This window comes from Dermacentor andersoni, unplaced genomic scaffold, assembly GCF_023375885.2.
Source record: "Dermacentor andersoni unplaced genomic scaffold, qqDerAnde1_hic_scaffold ctg00000044.1, whole genome shotgun sequence".
NCBI lineage: Eukaryota > Metazoa > Arthropoda > Arachnida > Ixodida > Ixodidae > Dermacentor > Dermacentor andersoni.
Genome location: NW_027314758.1, coordinates 434,063 through 457,849, shown reverse-complemented (window position 1 = coordinate 457,849; position 23,787 = coordinate 434,063). Strand labels below are relative to the sequence as shown.

Sequence of the window (23,787 nt, the reverse complement as noted above, 5' to 3'; positions counted from 1 at the left end):
TTAGCTAATACTTCATCAATGACTTCGGCGAACTTGTATATGCGTACAATGTTTGGTGGCAATATCCAAACTGATTTAAAGAAAGGTTCCGTTATGGAAACGCTGATGACTCGAGGGTCATTTCATTCCGCCTGCGGCTAGAAGCGAAAAGTCTCGTCTCCCAGGAACCACCCCCAACTCTTCGGCGTCCCATCAGGGCGACAACGCCGCGCTCTTTTGCGTCGGTGCTACCCAAGATTGAAACAGCACCGGCGGTGCCACGGGATCCCCCGATGGAGCTGAAAGAACGTGCATCATCGCGCTAACGTTGTCGCGGGTCGGGCATCACAAGGCGGCCGGCGACCCGTCAAACAAGAGAGGCGGTGCCGTCGCTAACGCGGCGTCGACGTTGTAATGCGTGCCCCTCGTTGCCACGGTGGCCCGTTGGTTGCGGCGTCTCTCCTTCCTGCCGAAGCCTCGGTGACCAATTAGCGGGGAAAGGCCCTCGAAGTCTCCTTCTCGCCTCTCGTGTTCCCCTTTGTTCCCCACGGACGACGTTGTTGTCTCTCCCACGTTTCGTTTTTCCTTCGGCCGTACTTTGGTGTCACCCAGAGGGCGCGAGCGCCCGACCGCGAGCTCGTAGCGCGGGCGTACACAAAGACACCGAGGGCGCGACACTCTACAGACAGAACAAGCACGAGCTGGAGCGCTAACGCGGGCGCTATTCATTACAGAACTCGCTCCCAACCACTGCCCCTAGCTCCTTTCTCACATTCCCCGGATCTCCCCCATCCTCCCGTTCCATCGCCACTAGTGGGGTGAGGGGAAGAAAGAGAGCGGCGGGTGGTATGGGCACAAGAAAACCCAATCGATAGGGGTTCGTTCCGCGCTCTCTCCCGCGGTGGCCGACCGACCCCTGCCCCCCACCCCCCCAGAAGCGGGACCGCGACGTCACCTTGACGTCACGGCCCCGGCGCGCAGGCGCGCTTCAGGGGCCGTCCGACTATTGATCTGCGTTCGGTGCGTTGTGTGGCCATCTTCACCGCCGGGAGAACAGAGCGGGCATGGCGTCGGTGCTGCGGCTCCTAGTCCTGCTCGTGTGCGGCCTGGGGCCCGCCGTCCGCGCCCTGGAGCCGCGCGAGGTCTTCACCAACTCCTTCCTGGTCCGGCTAAGAGGAGACCACGAGCCCCGGTCCGCAGAAGCCGTCGCCAAGCGCAACGGATTCCACAGCATCGGGCCGGTGAGTGTCCCGTTCACTGCGTGCAGCGGCAATACGCGAACGGCACCGCCGTTGACCAACGCATCGGTCCCCAAACATAGCCGTGCTCGCCCCCGGGCCCCAACAGCTGGGATTCTCGAGAAGGCACGCCTGGCGTTCGCGCGGCCTCGAGTCGTTGTCACGTGCCTCCGACGGTGGTCGTCGCGGAGTTATGCACTAAATGCCACCCTATAGCGTCGAAAGCGAAAGTTGTCACACACTCATCGGCAAACGGCCGGTCCGTGTGGGACGCCAGCTGTCTCCGGGCTTGCTTTTGCGGTCTCTCAACCAGCGAACGTCAAGGGCAGCTGTGTCACTGTCACTCTCCAAAAGAAGAAGCTGACTCGAAACGCGGACGTCGCCAGCAGAGAAATGTGCAGATGTGTTTTTTTTCGTCGATCGGTCCCAGCGTGCCACGTACGTGCACTGCAGTTCGCTGTGTAGCTGCTCGCGTTGCGCCGACTCAAGACGCGCATAATGTTCGCTCGCCAACCTGAACCTATGACAAAAAGAGCGATTGTATCTTCATAGTGGACCTTGAGAGAGCGTTGTATCGGCAAAACAAAGCGTTTTCTTGGAAAAAAAAAACGTCCCGAAAACATTGAACCCGCTGGCTACTGAGCGCGGCAGATGCAAGCCTGGGACTCGAGAAGGTTATCGCAGTATTATTTATTACAGTAATGCAGTTGTTACAGTGGGTAATGTATTACAGACATTGCTGTCGTGGCATGAGTCGTTCTTTTATTCGCTCGAGTTCCGCGACCTGCAGATTCCTTACGAGCTTGTCTATTCTAGTGTGACGAGCCCTGAGGGAAACTCCCCAACAGTCATTCGACTTGAGCCCGACAGATTCGGTGGTGCCGTAGGTTGACGCCAAGAAATAACTTTTGTCTCTAATAATGCCGTGTCAGTACTAAACGCGGCGTATGCCACGAAAGATATAACAGGCGCTGTATACATCGTCTATCATTGACGCTCGCTCGGAGCAGTTCCACGCCTGTGCGGAGAAACCGTGCAGCGTCCGGCCTCGGCCCGCGTCGTTGTCCCCCAAGATCGTCTTCTTCGTTGTCTGTGAGAACCAGAAGATGAAGCTGACGGCTGTCATTTACCCCATTTTGATCTCTGAATGTGTCGACATTACGAAATTTATTTAGTCGTTATTGAAAGGGGCGGGGGGTGCCATGGTAAACCTTTGCCTGTGCGCGCATCAATAAGAATAAAAACTTCAAGGACGCTCAAACTTCGCCTTTAAGAATGCAGAGCGGTAGTATTCAATGATCCCTGGCTGCCTCCAACGCTTCCCAGCAGCTGCAACTTATGTAACCATTATGTTTACCATGAAACGCTGGCGGCGAGTGCTATGCACGAAGGCAAGCTCTCTGGTATAGATACGCGGCCTCTCGCGTGCGCCGATCCCGGAGGTAGTGCACAGCCTTGACAAAAAATTACATAATTTTCAGGTTTCTGTTATTGCTTCGCACTTTTAATATTTGAGTCTGACAAGATTAACATAGAAGACATGCGCTGTCGGCGTTTTGTTCCATGGCATTTGTTTGTGGGTTGTCATTCTCAAAATTTCGAGGTACAACTTGGTCAAGAATGTAATACAAGTTATGAGCAACTTTAGCGATCGAATGGTGTGGCAATATAACCGCCTATACTGTATGTCATATAGGAAGGCGTGGCATATACATATGCCTAAATATACACGGAAAGTTTCGCTCACGGACAACTCCCACCGTCGCCGACGCCAACACCGGATATTCTGGGACACGGGGCCATTAACGCTCTCGTGTTAAAATTCACAACACGTGAAATATGAGCGAACACTGTCGTGAATGCACTGGTGCTCCAAAATATTGAAGGTTAAAAAAATGAAATGGTGAGGTTTAACGGTTCCGAAACCGCACAGTGGATTATGAGGCACGCCTTAGTAGAGGATTCCGAATTGATTTGAACCCCTTCTGGTTCTTTGCACCCGAAGTACAATAAATGACTGATTTTGTAAACACCTGCATCAGAATGCATGGTACACGAGCGTTTTACTGGGTAGCAATCAAGCCCGTGACCTGATCTCTTACAGCGAAGCTGTACACCTCTACCATCCAAGGAAATTTTCGTGTCGTTGTTGTAAGCAAAAAAAAAAAAAAACTCCCCATACGTGGGCTGATCCCGGAGAGAGTGCGATGCCTGGCCGACCCGCGGCGGAGGTGAAGCAGGCGTTAAGCACTCCCCATACGTGGGCCGATACCGAAGTTAGTGAAATGCCAGGCCCACCCGCGGCGGAGGTGAAGCAGGCGTTAAGCACTTCCCATACGTGGGCCGATCCCGAAGATAGTGCAATGCCTAGCCGACCCGAGGCGGGGGTGAAGCAGGCGTTAAGCACTTCCCGTACGTGGTCCCATCCCGAAGATAGTGCAATGCCGGGCCGACCCGAGGCGGGGGTGAAGCAGGCGTTAAGCACTCCCCATACGTGGACCGATCCCGAAGATAGTGCAATGCCTAGCCGAGCCGAGGCGGAGGTGAAGCAGGCGTTAAGCACTTCCCATACGTTGGCCGATCCCGAAGATAGTGCAATGCCTAGCCGACCCGAGGCGGACGTGAAGCAGGCGTTAAGCACTTCCCATACGTGGACCGATCCCGAAGATAGTGCAATGCCTAGCCGACCCGAGACGGAGGTGAAGCAGGCGTTAAGCACTTCCCATATGTGGCCCGATCCCGAAGATAGTGCAATGCCTAGCCGACCCGAGGCGGAGGTGAAGCAGGCGTTAAGCACTTCCCATACGTGGACCGATCCCGAAGATAGTGCAATGCCTAGCCGACCCGAGGCGGAGGTGAAGCAGGCGTTAAGCACTTCCCGTACGTGGGCCGATCCCGAAGATAGTGCAATGCCGGGCCGACCCGAGGCGGGGGTGAAGCAGGCGTTAAGCACTCCCCATACGTGGACCGATCCCGAAGATAGTGAAATGCCAGGCGGACCCGCGGCGGAGGTGAAGCAGGCGTTAAGCACTTCCCATACGTGGACCGATCCCGAAGATAGTGCAATGCCTAGCCGACCCGAGGTGGAGGTGAAGCCGGCGTTAAGCACTTCCCATACGTGGACCGATCCCGAAGATAGTGCAATGCCTAGCCGACCCGAGGTGGAGGTGAAGCAGGCGTTAAGCACTTCCCATACGTGGGCCGATCCCGAAGATAGTGCAATGCCTAGCCGACCCGAGGCGGAGGTGAAGCAGGCGTTAAGCACTTCCCATACGTTGGCCGATCCCGAAGATAGTGCAATGCCTAGCCGACCCGAGGTGGAGGTGAAGCAGACGTTAAGCACTTCCCATACGTGGACCGATCCCGAAGATAGGGCAATGCCTAGCCGACCCGAGGTGGAGGTGAAGCAGGCGTTAAGCACTCCCCATACGTGGACCGATCCCGAAGATAGTGCAATGCCTAGCCGACCCGAGGCGGAGATGAAGCAGGCGTTAAGCACTCCCCATACGTGGACCGACCCCGAAGATAGTGCAATGCCGGGCCGACCCGAGGCAGCGGTGAAGCAGGCGTTAAGTACTCCCCATACGTGGGCCCAATCCGAAGATAGTGCAATGCCTAGCCGACTCGAGGTGGAGGTGAAGCAGGCGTTAGCACTCCCATACATGGGCCGCTCCCGAAGATAGTGCAATGCCGGGCCGACCCGAGGCGGGGGTGAAGCAGGCGTTAAGCACTCCCCATACGTGGGCCGATCCCGAAGATAGTGAAATCCCAGGCGGACCCGCGGCGGAGGTGAAGCAAGCGTTAAGCACTCCGCATACGTGGACCCATCTCGAAGATAGTGCGATGCCGGGCCGACCTGCGGCGGAGGTGCAGTTCGCCATTAAGGGGCCCACATACTTCTTCATAGAGTGGAAGGACGCTGAGATTTTTTTAATGTTAGCGAACTAGTTCGACTCATACGGCGGAGCAAAGAATCACGTCTTATGGTAAATGAACGTAACATTGGCAAATCCGGCAGTATGCTCGTATTATGGTGCATACAGAATTGTCGTGTCTGAAAGTACGTCTGTCAAGAGAGTAATCACGTGGTGGTCCATGACAAATGGGTTAGCACTATAAGTCCCCGCCAGTGCATGCGCAGACAGTTTTTTTTTTGTTTCCTTCGTCACCGCCATAATACGATCTTCCAGATGTTGGCCGAAGTTTGTGTTGTCCTTTTCGATTCTCCTATGGACGCGTTTTGTACGACTTTCTTTTGAAACCGCGCGAATGAACTCGCCTTCGAAAATGTGCAACGTTTCAATTGGCGATAAACTGTGTTCTTGTTTTAAATAAAAGAACGAGATCCTGTGCATGCGCTTGACGCCTAGTTTTGTGCTCTTGGACAATCCACAAGTAAGCTGTCACTTGCGTCCTTCTTTTATGTAAGAGTAAAGCGACAGTTATTCGGCGACCCGTTTGAGGCAAATAAGTTTGCGTAATGCCTTGGACTGTTACGCTGACAGCTTAGCACGTGTGCGCCACGATAACGTCTTTTCACTTTAAACCGTTTTGTTAGTGCTTTCAAGCACAAACTTATTCAGGTCAATGTCACACGCAGACCTCAATTTTCAGATGTCTTCGGGGTGGCTCGAGAGCAGGACGCCTTGCGCAATCACGAAGGATGAACCGAGGAAGGCTGGCTGTCAGATTGCTTTTTCTCGCATTCTAATTATAACGCATGTTAGCGTCAAAGTAATCATGGTCTCTGATTACATAAAGTGTTTAAATTCTTACGTGAGCAGAGCTTGCGTTTCCAGAAACCAACGACTTCCGTGCTCTTAACCACGAACAAAAGAAAAGGAAACCGAATCGCTGCGAAATAAGGATAACTTTGCAGTGCGCTAACAATCAGTTGTCTCTGGTGTCATTGCAAGGTCGCCAGAAATTTGCTCACTAACCTGTTCATCTGATGCAGTGCTATTACGAGAGGGCCAGTTTTATACTTCAATCACTTCTTCTTCAACCAAGAGATAGTAAAATCGTTAACTGGAACTTAAAATTACCAAGAAGGTTTATTAACTCAAGCGGAAGCTTATCTAAGGAAACGGCCTGATATTTATTTACACGAGATCATGCACCAGCTAAACACGAACGCCAAGTAACCTGGCTTGGATCCTGACTATACGTACGGAACAGAACTGTCATCAGGCTAGTTGCATGTAATGCGTATTTTGCCTGCACGGCAAACGAGGTTGGTACTCAAAAGAAATGGACCTCGCTGTGTGCCCAACAGCGCGTGGTGGCGTTGTCTATTTATTCGTGTTGCGTTGTCCATTGTGTGTTGCGGATCATTATATATGGATATACATAATGACCTGCAAATATATAAAGCAGCGTTGGCACGGAGAAAGGGAACGAGGATACGTAGGAATATGGAACTTCGCTTTTGTCAACGCAGTTATAAACGATTCATCCTTGGGATTATATTAGCTATATAATATCTCATATTATAAGTGGTGTATGTATCACGTGATAATACGTTGTCCCCTACAGTCAAGGGCGCATCCCTTTAGCAACAAATACGCATGTGATAAACAAATCATGAATGCGAATGTGGCTTCAAGGCTAAATTGAAATGGTGTAATATATTTTTGGCGAAAGAATAAAATGGTAGGTAGGATTGCTTAGGGCCGACTATTCCAAGAACTTCTCGGGAAAGAAAACAGAAGGCAAAATCAAGATCAAACTAAGAACCAACACGACACGCAGAATAAAACAAAATACAAAGCTACAAGTAGTGTCAACACAGTCATTAAACACCGTAAGCACGGTCTGTAGTTATTTCATGCAGTCATAACATCACACAGACGCACAAGTAAAATCCCGGCCGCGGGATTTCTTCTCATTTGCTTACATATATTTTTATACCGTTGTTTCCGCTATGCGAGAAGCAGTAGCCGTGACCATTATAAGGTGACTACGTCTCTTTCTTTTATTTTCATTTCAATAAAAAAAGAAAGAATGTGTCATGGGTGTAGTTTTCTAGGTGGTAGGAACACCATCTAAAAATTTTAATTCCTGTTTTATTGTTTCAGTTGGTTTTTTACTTTAGATGAACCTACTTATTCACTTGTTCTATTATGAGTTCCTTGCTGACCTTTGTTTTTTTCTTGTTTTTAACGTTTCTTTAGGCTTAGGCTTACTTCGTCCGTCTGTCTGCAGCAAGACGTGGCCGGTTTCTCCTCGTGGGCGCGCGCCGAAATTTCCAAAGCAGCGACAACCAAGGACGACAACATAAAAATCCAAGTAGTAAAAAAAAAGAGAAAGCACACGAAAGAAAAAAAAAACCCAGCCACGATTGCTGCAAGCGCACGCTGAAAGTGATAAACGATTCAACTCGTGCCGCGGGCGACACGCGCCATGTCCGAGTCCCGTCGACAGCGCGCAATTTACGATTTCATCGCGACCCGTTGCTCGTCGTATTTCGAGGGACGACTCGAATCGCTCCAACGATACTATTTTCTTCATCCTTTGAATAAATGTCATCATCTTTTGAGGGAGAGGAACAAAATAAATGGAAGGGGGTTAACCAGGCGCACGTCCGCGGTTCGCCATCCTAGATACATGAAAGGGGATAAAGGCGAAAGTGCAAGCACCAGTTGCGCACTTACTTGAAGGTGCGCATTAAGGCCGCCTCACATTCAGAGTCTTTAGCGGCGTTTTCTGGCGTTGCGTCTCTCGGCGCCGTCGCACGAACGACCCCAAAGGGGGCGTCAGCCACACGAACGGCAGCTGATTGGTCTGCGCTCATCGAGCCGCTTCTGGCAGCGGCGGCGGCGGCGATCTCTTGAGCGCGCCACCCTCTGCGTCGACGCCGAGCGACGCTGGGTAACGAAACGCCTGAAAACGCTGCATGTGGGTCGGCCTTTAGTCTCCGAGTCGCCGCATAGAGCTGTCGACTTCAGCTGCCGTGGCGACGCCTTCGCTGCTTTCGGAGCCCGCGATGCGCACGGCAACGAGCCGAGGATCTCCGCTTGTGGAAGTGGTCTCGAGTCCATGGTCGGTTGAACGTTGTCCGGGGAGGGCGGGGCTTGACGTCATAACAGCAACAAAGGCACGGAACATGTTCAGTAGCTTTTGTTTTTGTTGGTGCCGCAGGAATTGCACGTAGTTGTGTCACCCATTCCAGTACGGAACGAGGAATCGTTTGTAAACCCTATATTCTTATACAGGCCTATATAGCCTATATAGGCTATGATTCTGTGACTGAAAGGCAGCCCTGCAGTCCCTCTTGTCGGGAAACCACCAACCATTTCTTATGTGACGGCCCCACATACGAAGATGAGAGGAGTGCCCTAGGACAGCTTTGGGGCCCTTAGATCACGTGCCATTTACAGTGGAGAAGATATTATAAGCCCGTGGCCTCGTGCGTCTGCTATGTGCAGGGCTACAAATGCGCTGCTGCGTTTTTTGAAATGCACCAGCCTATATGACTACCTGTGACTAAATCAGCGATGTAGGCTTGTCTGTGTAAGCGTACAAAGTGTGAATTTCTCTCTTCCTTCTCCTCTTTCAATCCCCTTTCCTTCGTCCCCAGCTCAGGGTAGCCTATATACCGGGCTCAGCCTGGTTAACTTCCCTGCCTTTACCTTATGCCTTCTTGTTATCTCTCTTTTTTGTGAAGTCACTTCAATCCAGCATCTCCTTAATTTTCAACGCGAGAGGAGGCTACGGAAAGCTGTGCTATACTTCAGGAGAGGCCTGCTACCGGAACTTGCACGTGAGGAAGAAAATTGTGTTAAGGGTCATTGCCGAAAAAAAAAAAAAAGCTTCGAAGAGAAAGATAAAGTACAGTGATGAATTAGACACCTTCATCGTGACTGCAGGCTTCAGCATTCGAAGCTTCGATCATCGCATTGATACTTATAATTCAATGTACGCACTCTCTTTTGTACGGAGACACAAGTGATAGCATTATAGTATAAAGCCTCATGTGTAGCTCGTGCACGGCACGCCACCTCATTCAAAGCTCTTGGTCGGTGCTATGTGCGTCTTATAACATAGTCATTTTAAGATTTCACTGCTCACGAATGCAGGTAACAGCATGCGTCGTGACATACCATTGCGGAAAAAAGAAGATGTATGTGATAAAGCCCGTATGAATAACGGACAGAGGGAGAAAAACACGAAGCTCGGTAGAAAGAGAGAGAGAGGCTCTTTCATGAATCCTTGAGAAGTTTGCCTGGCGGTACACCTAACATGCTACTTCAGACGCATAGGATGACAAATGAAATTGCGTGCATAGTTTACATGCAGCATAGGCACACAACATACCCAAAACACACTTCAACTAAAGCGAAAAAAAAAAACCTCAGTAACGGTTCCGTTGTTTATATACGTTATAACGAACTTATCAGTCATATCAAACCACCTATTCTTTCAATATATTCTCATGACGCAAATCCTCTAAAACGCCGAAGGCGCGTTTGTCTTGAGTGCATCTTTCCTGAGTTCGAGTCACGATTACATGGCTCTTGTGTGACTCACTCGGCATCTCATAATCATATGAAACGATGACAAGACATCTCGTGTGGATGCTTAATATGTACTGTCGTGCTAGTTTGTGATCCACGATTTTCGCGAAGCAGAACACTTGACAAAAAAGAAAAAAAAAACAAATACGTTCACGCGAACATGACTGTTGCCGACATGCACATAGCGCTGTGTATGTCTGTATCTGCGCCTGTGTACGTCCTCGTGATTCATGTTCGGGTGAAAGGGCTTTTTTTCTTTTCTTTTTCAAGTGCGGTCCTTCACCAAGATCATGTAAACACGTAAAGTATAACAAACGAGAGAGACCATCAACCAAAGGCTGCGGAATTTATACATTTACTAATGGCTATGCTTCAGAAGCTGTGGAGTTGAGTTGCAGGACGCGTGGTCGCGGGTTGCCGGTTGTGACGCGAAAAAGTAAACCACATCGCTGAAACCGTGCTCACCTGCATTAAGCTGTGCGTACAATATTCATAACTGAGTGCCTTTTTTAAATGTAAATGATCCCCGTCTACTTACACGAAGTGGGTCGCTCTACCATTGGTAACGCCACCACTACACTGTTAGTTGGTGCCTTGAAAAGGCGAAATGTATTAGAAAACTTGTGCAGGTTAAACGAAGTAACGGAAATAAACCAGGGCCAAGAAGATGCACGATAATAGACGTTTTCCGTAATGACCTGCACAACCGCAGAGCAAAAATTCGAGTGAAGCTGTTATCCTGCAGACAGTTCTTTTATTACCTGCTACAATAGCCGAATGACCGCTATGACAAGTTTCTATCCAGTTAGTCTGTGTAGAAAAAAGTTATTCATGGTTAAAGGAAACTGGAACTTGATTTTCTTCTAATTAATATCACTGAGGTGTTTGCCAACGTGGTTTATGTGCTAAAGATGATCGCTGATACATGTCATGAAAACCCGATATCTATCTATCTATCTATCTATCTATCTATCTATCTATCTATCTATCTATCTATCTATCTATCTATCTATCTATCTATCTATCTATCTATCTATCTATCTATCTATCTATCTATCTATCTATCTATCTATCTATCTATCTATCTATCTATCTATCTATCTATCTATCTATCTATCTATCTATCTATCTATCTATCTATCTAAGCGATAATGTTGGCAGAATACTAAGTGCGCGTTCTCTTAAACAATACATAATACTGTACGTTTAAATCGCATCAACCCCTCTTTTTCTATTAAAGTCCAAGAAATGTTTTGATTGTATGCAATTTTTAAGTTTTCAAACAAAGAACTGAAATTACCATGTCTTTATAGCGTTTATGTGGCCTCTTTAACAACGTACCAAAGTGTACACGAAGTTATTTAGTCGTACTCATCCACGAAGACGTGACTTCCAGGCTGCTCTAAAAGAACAGTAGTCGTGAATAATATATTTATTTGCTTTATTTGCCCAAAAAGTTTTAATACACCATTGTTTGATCTCGACGCTCCAAGCCTTCTTGGAGCGCCGAAGACCCAGAACGACATTGCGCGTTATTAAAGGAAGAAAAAGAAATAAGCCTTTTACAACGGATGCCCGTATTAAAGGTCGAATAAAGCCTTCACACGACGAATGGCAAAAGCCAAGTATGTGCAGTCCATATTACGTAGTTATGCTCGGCAGGATGCAAACATTAAACTAAGCTGGAAAGAAAGAAATAAAGAAAGAAAGAAAGAAAGGAACGAGTCACGCGGTCGTTGCTTCATGTTCTCCCTGAATATTGACTCTCCCGTAGCAACCAGCGAACGATCGCGTTTGCTACAATTGAATCTTCCGCGAAGCAAGGTACACGCCAGCACTGCGGGTGGTTCGAATTTCAGTTTCGACGGGCGCCAATAACAGCTACGTGCGCCAACCCATGCATTAAAAATAATATCTACCAGGGGACGGTGTCTCCCCACGTGCCGTCAAAGCGAGGGAGCGCTAGCGCAGGAAAAAAAAAGAAATGTTACCTTTAAAATTTTACGCGCTCTATTTCTCAGGCTCGAATAATTGAGATTTATTGTTCGTTGGTCTTCACAAAGGGAAGCAAGTGGCATGAAAGGGCCACTGACGGCGCGAATGCGCTTCCTCGGCCGCCTACGCCTTTGAAAAGGCACTGGTTCCAAGCCCCTGCAGACGTGTGCAGAAATTCTTGCCTGAATGAAACGCAATTGTCTTCTTCTTTTCGTTGGTGTATGCGTTATGTCGCATGCAAATTAGGCAACCCAGCGAGAAATCCAAATTTTTGATCTCACGCACCGCTGCTCAACGGTGCGAACCTCGTTAGTTTTGATCAGTAACGAGTAAAATGTTCTAATGACGCAATGAGAGTCCTTGAGCACGGTGAGTTCTTTTATAGGACCAATTCGACATGAAAGCCCTGTCAGAGTTGTTATCATTAATGTGCATTCATCCCTAAGCGAACATCACGTTCCCGAAGGATAATGCGCTGCGTCGATGCTGACTAGTTGGAAAATTCTTGAAGAATTTTCTTGCCCTGCAAATCTGGAACTTGAGGACAACGAACGAAAGAAGGCACGGTCAAATGAAAGCGCTTCTAAACTGTTCTCCATAGGCTGCTATGGTAATAGTTCTTCTGGAACTGTAGAAAGGCGCCGAGTACTTGCAGTACCTGACGAACTTGGTATTTTCTTTCTTTTTCGTGGGCGGATACGATGTTAAATGTGCTTTCGCCTGTCTGTGTCTGCCATTCTCGTCGTAATACCCAAATTCCGTCTTTTCAGCGCTCAGAACATGGCGGAATAGTATTCGCCATCAGAGAACATGCTTTGTCATTTTCTTGACGAAAGAAAAAATGATAGCTCTCATTGGAGAAAAAAAACTCAAGTACTAAATAATAAAACAGGCTCTAAAGTCGAGAAACTACATCAGAATAGGCATACATGTTGTTTAGGAGTAAGGGTGACTGTTTTTATGCTCTTGATAGGCACTCGTGATTTTTTTAATGACCGTAAGACAAACGTGCAACTAACTTTTGAAAAGCCGAATCGCTTATCCGTCATCAATAAGAAAATGAGGCAGACGTACCTTTTGCTGATTTTCTCTATATGCAACCGAACAGAACCACTAGCTCCCTTTCCTCCCTTCGTTCCTTTTTTTTCTGATATTTTTGCATTCTTATGTTTTATCATCCCTAAGTGCATAGTTTCCAATCTAGCACGGACTTGGTTAAACTCCTCTTCGTTGTCATCGCCCACTCTCTATCTATCTATCTATCTATCTATCTATCTATCTATCTATCTATCTATCTATCTATCTATCTATCTATCTATCTATCTATCTATCTATCTATCTATCTATCTATCTATCTATCTATCTATCTATCTATCTATCTATCTATCTATCTATCTATCTATCTATCTATCTATCTATCTATCTATCTATCTATCTATCTATCTATCTATCTATCTATCTATCTATCTATCTATCTATCTATCTACCTATGTTAATTATCCTTACATGTAATCTATGCTCCAATATTTCCTACCAACAGTCTCTCTATGCTGAACGCTTTTGGAGCGGTCTCCGAATAGCAATAGTCAGATCAAAGAAGCACTCTATAGGGACAGCGGGATCTATTATCTCGAGACATGAACCGCACGGAACGTGGTCGCTACTATCCGAATCCACAATGTGGGAATGGAATCGCCCTCCAGCCAGTAATTAACACCCGCTTCAAGTCCGCTGTTTGCAGACCAACGCGGACGACGTGGGGGCTTCAACATTTCGCGGACGCGCGCAGTGGGAGTCGTCTCCTCCGCCTTTGAGGCCTGGAATTCGTAACGACCTCGATGCGAAACCACTCTTGCTTCTTCACGGCTGGCCGGCCATTTTGAGGCTTTGATGAGGAAAGTGTCCGCGGCAGCTTGCTTCGCCCCGCACCACATGTTAGAACAAAACTTCCTCTCGGGAACATTTCATGCACTTCAGAATCGTCTGTTAGCAGAACACTAAGTGGCAGGTTTTTTCCTATTATTGAATGAATTTCTGCATCGCTAAAGAGTTATGAGCTTAGAATTCTGAATAGATATGATGTCTAACATCTCGTGGCATCACGCTCTGATAAAAATATTCTCACCGCTAATTGCGTTCGAATCATGGAGAACATGGCTGTGATGCGAGGAATTCAATATCGGCGCTCTTCGGGCAGGCATCTTGCAAACGCTTGCAATCCCTTTACTTCTGTCGCCGACGCAAAGATCAAGAAAAGAGGCAACCCGCCGTCTTGTGTATTCCTTATAAGTGTGCCACTTGTTAGCGTTGTACGTTGCGTCGAAAACACGCCAGTTTCAGCGAGCACCAGTCAGCCAAAGATCCTGGCACTGGCACACCGCTGTACTTGTGCCGGCGGATCTATGTAATGTGTCCGTCATCGTGCTGGTGCCTGTGATTCTTGCACAGAATTAAATTCTCAACACGACTGCTATATAAAGTTCCGTCGTTGAACATCCACGGACCTAATTCGCAACGCTTTTCTTTAGCAAAAGTTGTTTGCTACTGGGTGGTAGCCTTCGTAAATGTGTTCATTATCGCGGCTCACTGGTACATGCTCTTACAAACGTGATTAGAAAAAAAAAATCTCCGCTATCGACTAAGGAACCAGCATTCTTTTGGCCATTCTACGACCCCAATATGTTTGGTGCCAAGTGAACCTGAAAATAAGCGAGATTGGAAGCGTTAGAGAACGTACGACCCACATGCTAGAATATAGAGCACAATCTATTGGCAATGGCATACGCGTTACGTTATAGCGAAAGAATTCCCTTTCTTGTGACAACCATAACCTACCATGCGTAAACTCTAAACAGGATGTGAGTTTTCTTCCAACTTAGCCATATCACTTAATGCTAATTCCTTTGTTCTTTAGCTTGTTGGCTCGGTTTTTCTGGGTGGTTTCTTTTCCTCTTTCTATTGGTCGATCTCCTTTTTACTTGCTACCTAAGTAATGTTTCTTCTGACACATGACTTCATATGTTACGAAAGAGTAAACAAACAGCGTTCTTTCTATAGCCTTCCGCGGCATCAACTGCCTTCACTGGATGTCCAACGACCATGAGGGTTATTGCCCCCACTCACAAGTCGATACCTTATTATCGCCTTATGTAATGAGTGTATCGGTATTTGCACTCCTTATTTTTTTTTCAGTCTAGTTTTTTCAATTTCCGAAACTGCGAGCGACGAGGCGTAAACCGAAGAACCCACATCGCCTTCCCAAAAATACTTGTAGCGATGACGTTCCAGTGCTAGATGCGAAAATATCAAGAGTGAGGCGAAGGCTCAAAGAGCTACCCTCTCGAAAAGCTCCCCGTAAACGTCAACCGAGACATGTATATGTACGTGCAGGCCTGTTTCGTAAGCACTCATAGATGTCTGGAGGCGGCAGGGTAAATACTTAAATGGTAGCCGCCGTTTGTATAGCGGCTACGAGGAAGTCTTCTCTATTTCGGCAAGCCCACTCTCAAAGGTCTTTACGCAACACCCATTTCCAGAGAAGCAGACTCAGTCGTTACTACCGAAAAAGAATTTTCACCCTTAAAGGTGCTGGCTTGCCTCGTGGATAATACCTTTACACATCATATTATAAAATATCTTGGTGTACAGGACAGCGTACTTCAACTACAGCTGCGATAAAGGAAGCCGCAGCTGAACACTGCGTAACAATTCTCACCACCTTGTGCCCACAGAAATACCTGACAGGATTCTCGCAGCGATGGCTATTAAAGTTCATTTCATACAGATTTCACCTCGACTTTAGATAGCTATCATCGTGGTTAGATGCTACAAAATGTCGACAAGAAAAGAGAGAGAGAGCAAATGATAAAGGAAAGGTAGGGAGGTTAACCAGGACTGAGCCCGGTTGGCTACCCTACACTGGGGAAAGGGAAAATAGGACGGAAAGATTAAAAGAAGAAGAGAGAGTCTACTGGGTATATCGATCGGTCAGTCAGTCCGGATCACAGACGCTGACTCAATCCAGTAGCCTTCAAATATCGCAGCAGAGCTTTTGTGGCTTTTGTAGCTGCGATATGCGAGGCCATGGTCCCAAGATCTTCTTCAAAAAGAAAAATTCCATTGTCCCCATAAAACTCAATCTTACCCATTAAGGGTGAGTGGTTCACCCATGAGACAAAATGAGCACGCTTCATGCGCCCATAAGGATGTTATAAAAATGTTTAGTGTATACACCAGCATGTCGTGTGGTGCACGTGAAACCACGTGAACCAAACTGCTTTTTTTTTTCACTTCTCCGCTCTTCAACCACCGTTCAAAGTATCGATGTCATCCGAGGAGGCTACACTGCGAGGCAAGGGGCATCTCTTAGTGTTCCATAATATCCCTTTCCCCTGCCAACGTTGTTCACTTTATACCAGCTAAACGAACTATACAATTTGCGATTTGTGAGAACTAGCTGAAATAGCGAAGCAGACGCTTATTCTTAGAAAATATCACGACGCTCGGCTTGGCAGACAACTAGAACAAAGTGGGCCAACCTGGACTGTGGGGTTCTTGAATAAACTTTATTCTCTCTCTCTCTGACAACGTAATCCCTTAGGACCAATTAAAGTTTCTTGTCTGACTGTCTGTCTGTCTCTCTCTCTCCCAAAATGTACGCGTGAACGGCTGCTATTGGCATCTTTATTAGGACTAACTGAGCAAATAACTTGGCTCATGTTATTCCAACTATAATTGGACTCCGAGCCGTTAAAGTCATTAAAGCCAGCCTTTCCCTTCCGTCTTTAGCAATTCGTCGAAACTTTTGCCGCCTGCAGGTATTTGATAAAATATATGACCATACCGTCGCGACATATTTGTTCTAGCACCAATATACACGTCACGTCGCATTGATCCTTCTCATAAGGTAGACATCCCATTCTGCAAAACAGACATCTTCTTGTTCTTTTCTACTGCTCACAGCAATTGAGTGGAGCCACCTTCCCGCTGTAGGTGATGAAGTTTTTGCGATGCCCTAGCCGGCCTTGTATACTAACCTCCTACGTTAAATTTTTCATTGTTATTATTCCTTACTGCAGTTTTGATCGTTTTTCTTTTGTTTTTACTTATTACCCACTCCCCTGTGTATTGTCTTTGACCTTGATGGTAAAATAAATTTAATAAAAAGTCATAAACAGTCTTTTTTACTATCCTACCAGCCCCTTGACCGGACTTTACATCAGCAAAGCGAGAAATGCGTACGCTCCTTGAGTATTTGAAGGAAACATTTGCGTTCTAGAACACAGGCACTCGAGGCATGAATTTCTTAATTTTTCACGTTCCTTTTACCTCTCCTCTATTCAGAGAGGCACGCTAGTTAAGTTTTTGCCTTTCCTCAAGGAAATTTTCCCTCGCTGTAATCCAGCAAACTTTCATTATTTCATATGATTTTCAGCAGTTCTCCGATACGTTGTCCTTTGCCTGGTAAATATCACGTTAACACTGTATGCAGAAGGAAGTTCTACCCGGTCTGTTCTACCCTAAGGGTAACGTTAAGAATTCATTATCCAACGTGTTTCTGTTAGGAACCATTCGCAGGCGCTTATCTATTAACCTATGTCGCTTTCTTTCTGTGATTCCACGACTTCGTCAGCCCAAGTCGCTTTAAAAGCTCTGTTGTGCGTTGTTGTTTTTCTTTGAAGACAGCGACAGACGTCGTTACAGACTGTGATAGCGTTCAGGGGCGCCTCACCACAGTTTCTTTTTTTCGCACCTTCATTTGTTTTTTCTAACCTAACCTTCTCCATTCTCATTCAGTAGCCAACCAGAGGGTTATATTAGTTAACCTCTCTGCTTTCATGCGATATATATCTCTCGCTCATTCTACGACTTTCAGATGCGGTCATCCATTTTAATTTCCGCCGTTCTCTGCGCTGTCGTCTGCTCCTCTTCGCTCGAGCTGTTTCACTTCGCAAGGTCAGCCGTTCGCGCCCACAGAGCCTAGGGCGCTGGAAACACACTCATCGACTGCCCGACCCCACATTTCTTTACTTTGCCTTTATCTGCGAGCCGATATCTGAAAGCGTGCTAACACGGCGCGGCTCGACACCTGTTGGTATAAAGGACTGATAGGAGAGCTGTGCTAACGCCCCGTACTCTTGACCGCTTAGTTCGACGGGCTGGCGACAGGACAGCCCTTGTTTGCTCGGAGAACGCGAAACTTTGACCCCGCCACTGACGCTGCTTGCGTCAGGTAGCTGATGTTGCGCTGGCTGCATGTCCTATAGGAGGGTATCTCTTTGGTTAAATATAGAAGGCGGGCACCAATGTTCATAGCAATAAAGTTGCCTTTTTCTTCAGCCACATATATTGCTCTACGACGCGAGGAGCGGATTCACTTCTACTAGTCAGGGAGACAGTTGTAGTGGACCTTATAACTGCAGGGGGCTCGAGATGACCTTTGACGATTTAAGACTTTGCGCGTTTTAGTTACGTATAAGCACTGCCATGGGCAACATTAAAAGGGAACATCCAAATCACACCATTTAAGTAAGCATACCGGTTATACAGCTATGCCAAACTTATATGCTTCCAAAAAGAAAGAAAGGTTCAGCGGGAGGACTACTTGATACAGCAATGAAAAGATGACGTTAGTATGCACGATTGTCTGGTGATCGTTGCTTGCAAATGATTTCCGTGTATTCTTTTTTTATATCGCATCACTACTGCAGTAAAATTCCCTTTTAACCTGAGTTTTTATCAGGCGACAAGCCTGCGATACATTACGAATTATTGTCCTTCACGAGAAACAATGTAATCAAATCACTTTAGGCGTGTACTCTACATTACTTATCAGCTATTCCAAGGTGGCACATTAATGCATAAGTTCAAGCATAGCACCTTCGTATTATAATGGTTGATAATTTTTTTAAGGTTTACCGGAATTCTTTAAGATTTCCTGTGACAGATTGCATAATTCCTGTCCTTGAGCTGGAATATTCAAACACACGGACATTACTAGCATAAGAAACTCAAACACATATTCCACTAATTCACAGAAATGCACTAATTACCTTTGTAATTAATAATTTTACGGGACATATTGTAATTTACGAATTGTAGCCGGTGAGTTTGCAAGGCGTATTCACTTGCAATCGATCTGCAATATTCCACCAGTTTCGAGATATTGTTTCCCAAATTCGGGGACGAAAAACACGGGCGTTGCAGTCAGTTTTGTGCTTCACTGCATAAGAGAACGTTTTGTCAGAAAAGTAAGGGGAACAACAGTGCATTTTTAGGGCAAGTTTGATGGCGCACATCTCCAAACTGGTGCCATTCTAGAACGTCATTCCAAGTGGATACGCCCTGCAAACGCGCCGGCTACTGTTAATAAATTGCAATATGTACCATAAAGTAATTACTGAAAAAGTTTATGAGTGTATGTTCTTAATGAATTGAATATGGATTTTATTTCTCGTGCAGCCTGTATGAATAGTCCAGCTCAAGGTTGTCTGCAACAGGCGAGTTAAAAAAAGCAAAACAAATAACTTCGGGAAACAAAAATGTTTCGACCGTGCAAGAGATGAAGCACAGCTTAAAGTCGCCACGCAACTTCGCCCCTCCGACATCATCTGTGGGAACTGTACACATATAGGCAACCTGAACCGCTCCTTACTCAAGTGGTCCGTGCTCGTGATGGCTTCTCGGGCTTCTTTTTAGCATTTTAGATTTCTTTTTTACTCTTAAATCACCGCTAAATAGTTTAGTGTGGGCGCTTACTCAATACCTTAAAACGACCCGCTGTGGTTGCTTAGTGGCTACGGTGTCGGGCTGCTAAGCTCGAGATCGCGGGTTCAAACCCGGGCCACGGCGGCCTCATTTTGATGGGGCCAAATGCGAAAACACCCGTGTACTTAGGTTTAGGTCCACTTTAAAGAACCCCAGGTGGTACAAATTATTCCGGAGTACCCCCACTACGGCGTGCCTCATCATCAGATCGTGCTTTTGGCTCATAAAACCCCCTAATTTAATATCTTCAGACGATATGACTGCGTTTCCGAAGCCAACAACACGCTGACGTTTCCTGTAATAGTACGAGACTTGTCGGCTCCCGGCGCTTGTTGCCACACACGGCCATTCCTTTATCTGCGCCCAGCAACACCTGCGCTAACGTTGTGTGCGCGCAGCCGCTTGGCTCAGTAAGTGAAACCAGGTGGAACCAACTTCCTCCTGTCTCGAAAGTGCGCAAAACCCGTTGCTGTATTGCCCGCATACTATCCTTGCCGGTGGGATGAAAGAATACAGAACGCCTCATGCACTACTGTTCATACTTCGACCGGTCAACGATAGGCATTTGCGTACTGGTTTCAGCCTACCTATGCGACTGACCGACCTCGGAAGCAGACATCCGGGGACCTAGGCAGAAGAACTCCGGCATGGCGCAAGTCCACAAGAGTGTTAATGCGCTTAGACGAGAGCGAACGTTCGTCTGTGGGAATCTGCGTGCTGACCAGTACTGAATCTCATCCATCTGATCTTTACCCTTTCCCACGTGTAGGCTAGCCAACTAGGGGCGACCATGTTTACCCTTCCCGCCATTCTCTCTCTCTCTCCGTAAAGCGCAAGGCAAAATTAATCGCAAAAGACCCGACAGCCAGGTATCGTGTCATTCTTCTCTCGGTCTGTGCTATTCGCGCACTGGTTCCCTGCAAATTGGTGCACCGTAATTATGACGTTGACGTTTATAATAATAGGTGTTAGTTAAATTTGATGTACTAATTCATTGAACTTAACGTCGAAAAGAAATACGCAAGGGCTTCGAGGGAAACCGTATAGGGCTCCAGCTTGACTATGAGACCGCCATGGCTCTGTACCCAATATATCCTATCGCTCCTTTTTTTTTCCTATTTTGCATCCCGCCCTTGCCGCCCCACTGCAATACTTTTTCCGGGGCTGAAAATCGAACCCGTGACCTGTTTTCTAGTAGCAGAAAGCCTATTGGCACTTAACCAACCTGGCATGAATGGGTCCGAGAGTATAGCTGGGTCCGAGAGTTTAGCTGTATTGCGTGAGCATAACAAGTTGTGGTTTTCTCAATCGAAAACTACTTCGTTCTGTGCTGGAATTTTAAAAGCTAGTCTATTTGTCAGAAGTACCTTAACATTTATGGACATAATAGGCAATACTGATTTCTTCTACTCTATCAATAGTGTATTATCAATATTTTCCTTCGACACGTCAGTCGGCATCTACGTGGTAGGCAGTGTGTAGGTGTTGTCCTGTAATTATATCTGATGACATTGTTCGTACAAAATCACTAGCCTATGGCTGTGCACCGGATATAGTAAGTGTCTGGCGTCTGTCCGATTCCTTTCTCTACGTTTTCTCTCTCTCTCTCTCTCTCTCTCTCTCGTCGTTTACCGTTTTGCTACGAATCTGGTTGCGCGTATCGCCTGCGTCCAACCAATCATCGACCAATTCCGACGGAGTGCGTACACGCGCCACATTTTCTGGGGGCCCACAGCCACGGCAACAATTTTACCGGATTGCCCCGGTTATTCGCCCGGTGCGCACGCCCATCGCTCCGATATCGAAGCCGCGCGCATCGCTCTATAAGTAATGAGCGCGTGGGCTTGCTGTTCGGGCCGCGGTCATGAACTCGGCATGTGGAAAGCTCCGAGAGCCATGGTACACCGAACAGATTACACACACAAAAAAATGAGTAAGACTCAATAACGAATGTTGAAAGGCTGTCCGATGTCCTCGCTAGATGGCGCAACAACCAACGAACTCCAGAGTGTCCTGCCGGAATTGGAAGTCGGCCGGAAATTAAAGTAGCTCATGTTCGGGTTTCGTTGCGCAATGTGATGTAATTACATTAGTTCGCGAAATAGGCACTTACAAGTGGACGCCATACGTGTGAAATCGTTGTCCAGTCTCGTTCCTTTTTTCCTTTTTCGCGTCGCTAATCTTTTCTTCGTGTCTTTTTTTTTTTTTCCATGACGAAAGCTTAAGCGAAATAAACGTTCCGTGGCGCAGTTTTCTACGGTCCGAAAAGCAACGGCTGTTTCAGGCAGGCTGGTTAAACACGAAAAAGCAAACGGCAATGACGACTCGTTGCTTAGCAACGAAGCCCTCCGGTGTGTAGCCTTGTTTGCTGAGCGATGCATTGTTGAGGAATGGGTGCGATAGCTGCCACGGAAAGAGGCCTGGCGCTGGCTTCGGTGAGACACGCAATGAACGATCACGTTATGGCGCATTGCGCCGGCTTCTATAAGAGCTTCTTGAGTAAAACATAACCATAGGTTAATTTTATTTCTTTTTGTTTCTATCCTTATTTTTTTGCTAAAGTAACTGTGTATAGACCGTTTCATCGAGCGAGGAGGAAAGGGCGCACGGAGAGCCTTTCCTCCTCTCTGGCTTGGGCGACCGGCGCGGCGCTGCTTGAAAGTATTGCTGTCGCGTGCTGCGGAACGATTTCGAGATGTTTTAGATCTTACTTTGTGAAATTTACGCCATGTTCGTTGATACAAGGTCGTCAAGGAAGCCTTTCGGTGCATCGGTAACTACTGTAGCCAGAAATATGTCTTGGGGGCGCAAAAATGTGACACGCATAATCAGCCGCGGTGTACGAGCATTATCAGTCGCGGTGCGTGTATGTGTTGTTTACTATTTTGCTTATATCGATTTTAATTCAACAAAGAAAACCGGCGTCTCTGTATTACCAACATTAAATGGTAAATCAGCTCACTGTCTGATGGATTGGCGTAGGCAGTAAAACATAAAACATAAGAGCGCATGCTCGTGCACGGCCAACCTAAGGCAACCACGAAACATCTGAGCGGCAGGCGCTATCAAATATTTTTGATACACTGGCATCGTTCTCACGCATTTCAAGTCTAGTATGCTTGAAATTACCATATGTCTACGCTAGCCTTGCTGCATGAGGCCCATGGCGCTGCTCAACACAGCGACCACTGCGGTTGGTGAGCCAGCACGATACACATATAAGCTGTGTGCTTCGGCATTGCCTTTTTGGCCTGTATACAGCCATAATATATGAGAGGGTTCGCATAAAAAGAATGCAATGGCTATTTTTGAGCGCAAAATTTCCCTAATACGTGTGAGTGCGTCGTAGAGAACTGAACGAACACAACCGAAAAAAAAAATTCGGTTATCATCCTCTTTCTCTAAAAAGCAAGAGAAAACGGGCTAACGCCGCACAGTGTTTGTAAATATATAACCGCTGATGCCGTATGCTTGGACCATGCGCTATACAGAACAAATATATTTGTAATCCAGCACCTACGTTGCTTAGGACGCTCGCGCAGTTCGTAAACGGTCGCTTTGCTGGACAAGCTTAATTCAGACTGTAAGGTATGCTGCTATTACTAGCCAAAACTATTTTATTAATGGGTGGAAACCTCATCCATCCAACCAAGTAGTCACGCAATGTAACTGCAGTGAACAGTTAGAACGCTTGTCAAACAGCACAGTTCCTATCGTAGCAGAACAGTACCCATGCTGTTACGATCGTCGCGTATGTTTTATGGCTCCTAAACCACAGCTTAGAAATAGAGGATAATACTGCAATAAGGTCACATTAGTGATTGGAACATTTAGAAATACACATTTGATCTCCGAGGCTGATTGTAGGCTCAAACATGCGAGCCCCCCCCCCCCCCCCCCCCCCCCCATCGCGCTGCGTGTTCCGTACACCTCAACGCCAGCAGAAATTCCGGCCATGACGCCTTAAACCACTCCAGTACGCCTCACAGAACCATTTACCACGTAGAAGACGCACGTCATACTAAATAGACCACACGACCGCGAAAATGGTCTTTAGCTCTTGTTTCCTCTTTCTGTAATGAAGAAAGGAAATAAACTTCAAACTTCAAACTTCAAACTTCAAAACAAACGCCAGAACCTACCGCCGAGCGTATACCTGCCATGCAAAAGACCGCTTTCACCCAGGCCAGTATGGCGCTGTTCATAGGCGGCGCCACTGCGTTCACAATATGGCGGCGCCTACGAAAAAACGGTCTATAAAGATGCAGTGACGTTTGCACGAGGACATTTCA

At 46.9% G+C, this 23,787-nt stretch overlaps 1 protein-coding gene across 1 annotated transcript in view; it reads left to right on the top strand.

Annotated features, from left to right (window-relative positions):
* The first annotated feature begins 1,006 nt into the window (after window positions 1-1,006).
* The window catches only part of LOC140214432 (neuroendocrine convertase 2-like), a 247,389-nt gene continuing 224,608 nt past the window's right edge, over window positions 1,007-23,787 (top strand). The window contains exon 1 of the mRNA XM_072285794.1: window positions 1,007-1,220. Coding sequence (XP_072141895.1) covers window positions 1,044-1,220 — 177 coding nt within the window. The 5' untranslated portion in view covers window positions 1,007-1,043. The remainder of the gene's footprint in view (window positions 1,221-23,787) is intronic.